This window comes from Oryctolagus cuniculus, chromosome 11 (assembly GCF_051225735.1).
Source record: "Oryctolagus cuniculus isolate XC-2025 breed Fujian yellow rabbit chromosome 11, ASM5122573v1, whole genome shotgun sequence".
Lineage (NCBI taxonomy): Eukaryota > Metazoa > Chordata > Mammalia > Lagomorpha > Leporidae > Oryctolagus > Oryctolagus cuniculus.
This window is the reverse complement of record NC_142877.1, coordinates 55,959,146-55,969,623: the sequence shown is the minus strand read 5'-3', so window position 1 is coordinate 55,969,623 and position 10,478 is coordinate 55,959,146. Positions and strand designations below refer to the sequence as shown.

Sequence of the window (10,478 nt, the reverse complement as noted above, 5' to 3'; positions counted from 1 at the left end):
GCACCTGGAAGCAGCTCTTCCGGCTCCGTCTGCACCCTCCGCCTGGCTCGGCCCTCCTGCCTCCGCTCCAGCCTCCACCATGTCCATCCGAGTGACCCAGAAGTCCTACAAGGTGTCCACCTCCGGCCCACGGGCGTTCAGCAGCCGCTCGTACACGAGCGCGCCCGGTGCCCGCATCAGTTCCTCGAGCTTCTCCCGCGTGGGTAGCAGCTTCCGGGGTGCTGGCATGGGTCTGGCCGGGGGCTACGGTGGTGCACCGGTTGGGGCCGGGGGCATCACAGCCGTCACAGTGAACCAGAGCCTGCTGAGCCCGCTGAAGCTGGAGGTGGACCCCAACATCCAGGCGGTGCGCACGCAGGAGAAGGAGCAGATCAAGTCGCTCAACAACAAGTTCGCCTCCTTCATCGACAAGGTGAGGGTCCCCGCCCTTTCTCCTGGCCACCCTCCCAGGCTCGCTGTGGTGTCCTGCTGGTCCCACCCATCCAGGCCACTTTGGCTTGGGGTGGGGCACAGGCGTGCCTGTAATTCCAAGTGGTCTCTCCCCCAGCGCCAGCCTCGCTCCCAGCTGGAACAGCTGTTGGGGGAGTAGGCGGGGAAGGGGCAGGGCAGTCCCCAGGAGCTCCCCAACACGGCCACCTGCCGCTTTCTTCCCCTTTTCACACTTTCCAACGCGGGGTGCGGGGCGGGGGTCGGGGTGCGGGGCGGGGGTCGATGGGTTTCTAGAAGAAAGTAGGATGTGTGGATTCCCTCGGGCAAATATCGAGGGAGGCCTCTGAGGCCCCAGGGCGCGAGTGCTGGGGGCGCCCGTATGAGTCAGGACTTGGCCCCTGCCCGGGAGGCGGCAGTGGGCGGGGACGAGCCCCGCCCCGGTCCCCGCCGAGGGGTGCGGGGCTGAGCTCCGCGCTGGGCGCGGGGACCGTGCGTGCGCGCCTGCACCTGGCTGCATTCGCGCGGTTGTCAGGGCCAGGGAGAGGGGAGAGGCCAGGAAAGCCCATCCGGGATTCAAAGTCTGCGGGCGTAGCACACCCCGCCCGTGTTTCGGGTCCTGTTAAACCCCAGAGTTTATGGCTTCAGATAACGCGCCCGTCCACGCCCCTTTGCCCTCGCGGCCTTTCGCCTCTGTCGCTCTTCCTACCCCGGCTCCGCCTGCACAAAGGAGCCAGGCCGGGTTTTGCAGCCCTGGGGCTGAGCCGCCTCGGGGGCCCCAGGGTTGGGCGCCTGGGCGCTGGCAGGCCCCAGGCAGGCATTGTGGGAACGGGAGGAGCCAAGTCCCGAGGCAGATCTCCGCTGTAGGAGCTGGAGTGCCCCCGCCCCCGCGACGCCCCCTCTGCGGGGAGGCCCCCAGCCGCTGGCAGGGCTCCCGCAGCGCCCTCAGGGCAGCCTTGGTCGGCGCTGGCGGGTCCTGGGGGCCTTGCAGAGAACAGTTGAGCTGTGCAGTCCCCAGTGCTGGTTCACGGTGCAACCTGGCGGGGCCTGCCTTGCGGAGTCGTTTTTCTCATGTGTAAAAACGGGCTTGATGATGCCGGAACCAAAGAGTTTCTGGCCTGTTCAGACATACGATCTTCGTAGAGACCTTGGCAGTGATTGGCCCGTGCTAAGCGTTCCCTTAGTCCTGACTGGTATTTTTAATGATTTGAGGGGCTGGAATGAGCCTGGGAAAGAAAATGGATTTGCAGAATTGTGTGAACGAGACTGCAGCCTTGGGATACCCTTCTCTCCCAAGTCTCCCTAGTTTACAGAGTTACGAATTTGTGTGAATTAAAAAAGAATCCATTATTTAGATGCCCTGTCTCAGGGATATTTGCATTCATTGCCGTAGTAGAATTCTCAGAACGTTTTAATGGTTTCTAACTTTTTTGAACAGCCATATGCGTATATAAATTTTCATTTTTTTGTACTTGAATATTCTAAATGAAACTGACATCTCTTGACAAATAGAATATATCTATGTATTTAACAACAAAAAAAGAGAATACATTTCCCCTTCTTGGAACAAATCTATTGTTGTTTCTCTTTATAAAAAAAATCCCCCTAAAAGTTGCCTTATTGTCATTCTGCAATCTGGGTTCTTGGAGCCTAAGGGACCAAGGCCTCTGTGGTTGGGGCAGAGGGGAATGCTCGGAGGTCAAGCCTGCAGGCCCAGCACCCTGGTCTCTTGCCGGAGCTCCCTGCAGAGGTGGGGCTCCTGAGAGGGCCCGGGCCGCTGCCATGGGGGGGGACCAGGCTGTGAGAAGGGAAGCGGCTCCCACCGGGTGGCTGGGACACAGGTCTCCTGGCCACGGCTGTCCTCGGGGTGGGGTTGCCGATTCTGCCATCTGCACGAATCCTTCAAAGTCACTCCAAATACTAAGGGTGGCAATAGTATTTAATATAAATCATCTCCATTTTCTTTTAAAAAAGGTTTACTTAGTTGAAAGGCAGAGTTACACACACACACACACAGACAGAGACAGAGAGATAGATATCTTCCAACCATTGATTCTGAAATGGCCACATTGGCTGGGGCTGGGCCAGGCAGAAGCCAAGAACCCAGCACTCCACTGGGTCTCCCACGTGGGCACCTGAGCACTTGGGCCATCCTCTGCTGCTTTCCCAGGTGCATTAGCTGGGAGCTGGATTAGAAGAGAGTAGCCGATCTTGAACTTGGTCCTGCATGAGATGCTGCTGTCGCAGGCTGCGGCTTCACCCACTGTGCCCCAACGCCAGCCCCAACATTTTCTTTATCAATCTTCTACAGAACGGAAAGCAAAGCATCTTTACACTGCTTATCTATTTCTGTTGGTCTGTAACATACAAACTAAGTAAACAAAAGCTTATTCTGCAAATGCCGCTTTAAAATCACGCCAGTAGCTATGAAAACGCCCCTCCGCCCCGACTGCCAAGGCTAGAGGGACCTGCCGGCCAGCTCACCATGCTGTGCCCCTGTCCCCCGCCCCGGTCCTGGCTGATCCTCCCAGACAGCTGACGGGGACCCTGGGGGACCTCACAGCTTTGGGGAGAGACAGTGCCTGGGTGCCAGCCCCCTTCGATCCCTGGCCGGCTCAGCACCTCTTTGCTCGATCCTCCCCCCGTGCAGGTGCGCTTCCTGGAGCAGCAGAACAAGATGCTGGAGACCAAGTGGAGCCTCCTGCAGCAGCAGAAGACAGCTCGCAGCAACATGGACAACATGTTCGAGAGCTACATCAACAACCTGCGGCGGCAGCTGGAGGCGCTGGGCCAGGAGAAGCTGAAGTTGGAGGCGGAGCTTGGCAACATGCAGGGGCTGGTGGAGGACTTCAAGAACAAGTGAGCAGCCCCAGCCCAGCGTGCCCGCCCAGCTCGGTGCAGCCTGCCCTGGGCCCAGCCTGCCATGCGGCCCTGTGTTGCTAGGTGACCCTGTGACTCACCTCCTCTCCGTCCTCTAACTGTCCAGGTTTCGACAGCAAATTATTTGCTCATGCAGTGACCCTGAGACCAGGGAGCTGGTGGCCACCAGCGCTCACGTTGATACTTAAGCCCTGGCCCCTGCTTATTTCTGACCCTTGACCTTCAGCCAGCATGCCCAGTGCCATGCATCTTTATGGATCTGCGAGAGAGAGAGAGTTTCTGCTCTAGGCTTCTCCACTGGCTGAGGTTGCGCTGGGGCAGGCAGCAGGAGCAGCTGTCTTGCATCTTGCATGACCATGAGCTGAATTTTCTAGATAGCCTACCCCCCCCCCCCCACCGCCCCGGCCCTGACCACACCCCCAGACCCTGGGCTCCCCTGCCTTCGCCTCCACCGTCTGATGCTGAATCTCCCACACCAGGTACGAGGATGAGATCAACAAACGCACGGAGATGGAGAATGAGTTTGTCCTCATTAAGAAGGTGAGGAGCTCCTGTACCCCAGCCGGACACTGGGGGCTGTGGCCTGGGGCTCAGAGGCTGCGGCTCCCTAGGTTTTGTCTTGACGCGTTTCTAAGTCGTGGGAAGGGTTGGTTTATTTCAGTGTCAGAGCGCTTTCTGGTTAATACAGCATGGACAGGAAGCCGAGGACAGATGGTTAGGTGCATTTGGAGCGCAGGTGCAGAGGTGTCCTGGAGAATCAGGCCACAAAGTGGGGTGGGGAGGGCAGTTGGGTAGAAGGACCTACATCCGGGCCACTGAGTGGACGGATGTTGGGGAGCCCCTGGGTTGGAGTTGAAGGGGGACACTTGGCTCAGATCCCCCCTTGCCCTTTGCCCCACCCCCAGGACGTGGATGAAGCTTACATGAACAAGGTTGAGCTGGAGTCTCGCTTGGAGGGGCTGACGGACGAGATCAACTTCCTCCGGCAGCTGTACGAAGAGGTGTGTTCTTGGGGCCGAAAAGTGGCTCCCAGCCTGGGACCCAGCCAGAGGTTCCCCCTCCCCCTAGCCCTGTTGGTACCGCCCCCAGCCTGGGACCCAGCCAGAGGCTTCCCCCCTGGCCCCTTTGGCGCCACCCCCAGCCTGGGACCCAGCCGGAGGCTGCCTTCTCCTCCTGGCCCCAATTGGTGCCCCCTGCCTGGAACCCAGCCAGAGGTTTCCCCCCAGCCCTGTTGGCACTCTCCCCAGCCTGGGACCCAGCCAGAGGTTTCCCCCCAGCCCTGTTGGCACCCTCCCCAGCCTGGGACCCAGTCAGAGGCCCCCCTCCCCCGGCCCCGTTTGCTCCCCTCCAGCCTAGGACCCAGCCAGAGGCTCCTCCCAGCCCGCAGCGCCCCAACAGCGACCAGTGTCAGCCCAGGTGATGCTGTCCTAGGCACTCTGTATTTCACAGAGGAATGGGCTGGGAGAAAGAAGTACAATAAGCTTTCTAGGGTCATCTCACAGGGAGGGTGGCTCAGCCTGCACCTTTACTTCTGAGCTCCGGCCGCGTGGGATTCCTCGGGGGACGGGCTCCCTTGTGTGTGGTGAGAGCCTCACTCCCTGCCCCTTCTCCCGCAGGAGATCCGCGAGCTGCAGTCCCAGATCTCCGACACGTCCGTGGTGCTGTCCATGGACAACAGCCGCTCCCTGGACATGGACGGCATCATCGCCGAGGTGCGCGCCCAGTACGAGGACATCGCCAACCGCAGCCGCGCCGAGGCTGAGAGCATGTACCAGGTCAAGGTGAGGAGCCGTGTTGCTGGGAGCCGTGGGGGTATTGTTGGGGTGCATGGAGGGGGTGAGATGCCCAGGCCCCGTGGCTCTGCAGACAGCACCCTGCCTTGGATCGAGGGCACTTCCTCACTTCCTCTCCCGCCTGCAGTACGAGGAGTTGCAGACCCAGGCTGGCAAGCACGGGGACGACCTGCGGCGCACGAAGACCGAGATCTCCGAGATGAACCGGAACATCAGCCGCATCCAGGCCGAGATCGAGGCCCTCAAAGGCCAGGTGCGGGCTGGCGGGGCTGGGAGGGATCCTTGGACGCGCGCACCTGGGTCTACCGTGGGAGCGAGCAAGGGGCTGGGAGCTTCCGGGGAAGCTGAGCGGCGCTGAGCAGGTGTCTACAGCATGGGACGGGAGTGCGTGGGGGCTGGGGCCCGGGACGTGTTCCCCTAAGCCTGCTTATATGTCAGTCAGACAGGGTCCTGCTGCCTTAAGCACTTCAAGGTCTAGTGCACTTAGGGTAGGGGGACACAGGTGACACCTTAGGGTGAGGCAGGGAGGGAGGAGTCAGCTCTAGCAGCTTCTCTGTCCCGCCCCCTACAGAGGGCCACCCTGGAGGCTGCCATCGCCGACGCCGAGCAGCGTGGGGAGCTGGCCATTAAGGATGCCAATGCCAAGCTGGCCGAGCTGGAGGCCGCCCTGCAGAGGGCCAAGCAGGACATGGCGCGGCAGCTGCGCGAGTACCAGGAGCTCATGAACGTGAAGCTGGCCCTGGACATCGAGATCGCCACCTACAGGAAGCTGCTGGAGGGCGAGGAGAGCAGGTGCGCCCGGCGGGGGTGGGGGCGGGGCGGGGGTTCTGCCTGCACCTGGGTGGGGAGGGGGTGGGGGCTGCCTGTGCAGAAGGGGGAGGGCCCGGCCCTGACTCCCCGTGTGTCTGGGTGCAGGCTGGAGTCTGGGATGCAGAACATGAGTATCCACACCAAGACCACCACTGGCTACGCGGGTGAGTGTGGGGGGTGGGCTGCCCCGGGGTACAGGGAGCAGGGCGGGACCGGGGAGGCCTGGGGCTCAGGAGCTCTGTGTGACCCTGGGGGAGAGGCAGAACAGGACTCCTGTTCTTGGGAGAAGCCTGGATGAGGGGTGACATGCAGGACCCCATTTAGTGTAGTTTCTGGTGCAAGCACCCATGTGCCAGGCCCTGTGCCCAGGGCTTTGCATGCTTTGTGCACTTACAAATGAGCTATCTATTGACTTATATGAGAGGCAGGGGGAGCTAGAGAAAGAGAGAGAGAGAGAGAGAGCACGCACCAGTGAACTCTCATCCACTGGTTCACTCCCCAAATGTCTGCAACAGCTGGGACTGGGCCAGGCCAAAGGCAGGAGCCCGAAACACAATCCAGGTTGCCCACGTGGGTGACATCACGGCTGCCTCCCAGGCTGCACATCTGCAGGAAGCTGGAATTGGGTGCAGAGCTGGGACAGGAGCCCAGGCTCTCGGATATGGGCTGTGGATTTCCCAAGTGGCGTCTTAAACCATCATGCTGAATGCCTGCCCTTTCTGTACAACTCCTATACCCTTTCCTGCTGTGCAGCGGAGGCAGTTACATGCCTTGTCCCAGGTCACCCAGCCGCCAGGGGCGCTCTTTGCCACCAGCCAGCTCTGGAGCAGTGATGGCTGCAGTCACTGGTCCCACAGCCCTGGGCTGGGCTCCCCTCTCCCACCACTGTCCAGGGCAAAGGCAAAGAGAAGAGACTCAGACCCCTTTGTGTTGAGGGGCCCAGGTGCTCATCCAGTTCCCTCCGTCCCTGCAGGTGGGCTGAGCTCTGGCTTTGGGAGCCTCGCGAGCCCTGGCCTCAACTACGGCCTGAGTTTCCAGTCTGGCTTCGGCCCCGGCGGGGGCTCCAGCTCCTTTACCCGCTCCAAGGCCGTGGTGGTGAAGAAGATCGAGACCCGTGACGGGAAGCTGGTGTCCGAATCCTCCGACGTGCTGGCCAAGTGAACGGCCACACCCCTCCCCCAGGCTGTCCCCCGGGGGGGTTGGGGAGCAAGACAGTCACCCGAGAGGCTCAGCCCAAGCCCTTAGCCCACCCTGGGGGGAGCCTACTGCCCTCTTGCCCGTGCCCCCAATGAAGAATCAATGCACGTCTTTTTCAAAATAAAAACTCAGCCGGCTCTAACCCGGCCCACCTAACCTGGCTGCAAGTACATTCCATGTCCATGGGGTGGGAGGGTGCAGGGCAGGGCTGGCTGGCTGGCTCCAGCCGCTTCCCCAAGAGACCCCCTTGCTGAGCCCTGCTTTGGCGGCTTGGCCATTGCTGGGCCCCCATTCTGCACCTGTAAGCTGTGTGGTTTCAGCGTGCTTGAAGATACTCATCTAACCCGTACAACACACTCTGAGCTAGATAAAAGAGCTTTAATTTAATGAAAGAAAATCGGTTTGAGAAAGCAAGCTGGTTCGCTCTACAAACTCCCGCAAGCATGAGGGCTGGCCAGAAGCAAAGAGCTGAAACTCCAGGTCCCCCACGTGGGTGGCAGGGTCCCAGTCCCTGGAGCCATCCCCGCTGCCTCCGCACGTCTGCACCAGCAAGGAAGCTGGGGTCAGGAGCCTGAGCCGGGATTTGAACCCAGGCACTTGGGGATGAGACCCTGGTGTCTTCAATGCGGCGTTACCCCGAGGGTTCCAGCTCCTTGCCCCAAGACCAACCCACCATGGCTCCTCGCAGAGAGCCCCGGGTCGGAGCCCAGTGGCCAGCCCAGCCCGGGCTCCTGCGTGCTTCCTAGCTCCGGGCCTGTTCACCACGGGCTGTGCCATGCCTGCAGTTTTAAGAGCCCCAGAGGGCGCTGCGCAGGACCTGCCCTGCTCCACCTGGCCACCCCGCCTTTTAGGCGTTGTTTATGATACAGAGGGCGTGTGTGCATCCTGTGTTTGCACGTGGGGGGTGTCCTGTGTGTCTACGGGTGTGGACGGGTTCCATGAAGTGTGTGAAGGGGCTGGCCTCTGTGGGAGCGGTCCACAAGGCGGAGGGCAGGAGGGGGTTCAGGAATGCGGCAGCAGGGGCACAGCTTCCTGCGGCCACGGGTTCCAGGGCAGCTGCGCCCACTTTGCTCTCACGGCCTCCGCTTCCAAAAATGCCAGAGAATAAGCAGACATGCAGAGGAGTCAGCCGCGGGGGGCAGCAGGTGCAGGGAGGCGACATCTGGCGCTGGCTGCCTGGGCCCTGGGCTCTCCCTGGGCGAGGCAGGCACATGCGCAGGGGTGGGGGGGCTCCCTAGCAACCCGCACGTCCAGGCCATCCCCCTCTCCCACTCCTTTCCACGAAATCCGGGGGAGGGGGTGGGGCTTCAGTCACCCATAAAGCTGACAGCACCATTATTTATGGGGAGGGGCAAAGGGAGAGCGGGGAGGGTGTGGGGGGCGCTCTGTTGCACTTTTATCCCCACCTACACACATATAAAGATCTGAAATAAAAGCGTCATAAAACAATACCAACTTCCACCTGCCCACGTTCGACCCCACCCGACCTGGTCTGTCTCCAGGGTTCTAGGAAGCAAGAGGGCGGGGTGCAGGCCATGGAGAAGGGACCTCCTGCCCGGGTAAATATTGCCAGTGGGGCCACACCCAGACCCGACTGCTCTCTGAAGCCAGCCACCTGTCTTATCAGGCCCTGGCCCTAGGCAGTGGGTGTGCTGGGGGCAGCCCCCCCCCCCCATCTCCTGGGAGTTTCTGCACCCTGGCTGTTAGCTGAGGGAAGGGCAGGATGGCTCCAGGGAGAAAGCCCTTCCCTGCTTTCTTGCAGGTCCTTGGGATCATTGGGAAGACACCATCCTGTGTAAATCCCCACGGGAGCCAGAGCCCCGGCTCTCATACAGGCGCGGACACGCGGGGCGGGGCATGCTTGGCGCCTGCTCTGTTAAAGATGCCGCCTAGGAACCTGCATCCCACAGTGCAATGCTTGGGTTCAAGTCCTGCCTCCGCTTCTCATTCCAGCTTCTTCTAATGCAGACCCTGGATGGCGCAGGTGATGGCTCGAGTGCTGGGGTCCCTGCCTCCCACAGGAGAGACAGAATTGAGATCCTGGCTCCTGACTTCTGCCTGGCCCGGCTCTGGTTGCTATGGGCGTTTGGAGAGCGCACCAGCCGACGGGAGATCTGACTGTCTTTGCCTTTCAAAACAAATCCATGCAAAAGAAAAATACTGTTTTAAAAGAGAGACTCTATCCAAGGCTGCATCCGCGGGGTCCTGACTCTCGGCCAGCACCCTTCTGATAATGCTAGCTGAACAATGTTGGCTCTCCCTGGTTTCTGTATAGGCAGTAAATTCATGTCCTGTGCAACTCCCAAGTTCTAGAAGACCCGGTAGCTCACCAGTCGCTCCGGTTCTCTCTCTCTAAGCACAGCAAATGCTTCCGGTTTCTTGTGGTTCATTCCAGGTAGGGTGCAGGCAGGTGTAACGACTTGGGTACATACTCGGCTACTTCTAGAAGTTCCTGGCGGGCGTAGGAGTTTAGCTTTGTGGTTAAGGTAGGCACAGAGCACATCAGAGTACCCGCATCCCATTCCAGACTCGGGCTCCCGACCCGGGCTTCCTGCTCACTCTAGGAAGGCGGTGGGGCTTCCAGCATTGCACTGCAGCTCAGCCCTGGCTGGTGTGGGTTCTTGGGGGGAGTGAACTATGAGATGAGCGCTGTCTGTCTCTCTGTCATTCAGAATGAGTTTGTGGAAAACAAAAGAAACAAAAAGTGTGAGATTTTTGTGAGACATAGCTTTCTCAGAATGTGTGTTTCAAGCATTATGAACAATTTTTCACCACCTTTTTTTTTTTTTACATCAAAATGAACTGAGACTTTAAATTCCATTTTCCCATGAAGTCTCCACATCCGTGCTCTGACATTAGTGTCAGCAGGGAGGGGCCTGCCCCACCCTCTTCCTTTCTTTCTTTAGATTTATTTATTTGAAAGGCAGAGTCATAGCGAGGTCATAGAGAGGCAGAGAGAGAGAGAGAGAGAGAGGTATCTTCTTTCACTGGTTCACTCCCCAGATGGTTCAACAACCGGAGCTGCCCTGATCAGAAGCCAGGGGCCAGGAGCTCCTTTTTTTTATTTATTTATTTTTTATTATTTTTTTGACAGGAAGAGTGGACAGTGAGAGAGAGAGAGAGACAGAGAGAAAGGTCTTCCTTTTCCGTTGGTTCACCCCCCAATGGCCGCCGTGGCCAGTGCACTGCGCTGATCTGAAGCCAGGAGCCAGGTGCTCCTCCTGGTCTCCCATGCGGGCGCAGGGCCCAAGGACCTGGGCCGTCCTCCACTGCCTTCCCGGGCCACAGCAGAGAGCTGGACTGGAAGAGGGGCAACCGGGACAGAATCTGGCACCCCAACAGGGACTAGAACCCAGGGTTGCCGGCGCCGCA

General features: G+C 59.7%; 1 protein-coding gene and 1 long non-coding RNA gene across 2 annotated transcripts; one reads left to right on the top strand and one right to left on the bottom strand.

The window, feature by feature from the left end:
- KRT8 (keratin 8) lies at positions 1 to 7,262 on the top strand. The gene is made up of 9 exons (XM_008256496.5): positions 1 to 412; positions 3,077 to 3,285; positions 3,786 to 3,846; positions 4,212 to 4,307; positions 4,923 to 5,087; positions 5,227 to 5,352; positions 5,671 to 5,891; positions 6,015 to 6,073; positions 6,883 to 7,262. The coding sequence occupies exons 1-9, from the start codon at positions 80 to 82 to the stop codon at positions 7,068 to 7,070; spliced, it is 1,458 nt and encodes a 485-aa protein (XP_008254718.2). The 5' UTR covers positions 1 to 79; the 3' UTR covers positions 7,071 to 7,262.
- Positions 2,347 to 3,187, bottom strand: LOC138844216 (uncharacterized). The gene is made up of 2 exons (XR_011379775.2): positions 3,049 to 3,187; positions 2,347 to 2,731 (listed from the first exon to the last, which is right to left on the bottom strand). It is a non-coding gene; the product is annotated as an uncharacterized LOC138844216 (long non-coding RNA).
- Positions 7,263 to 10,478: the final 3,216 nt, after the last annotated feature.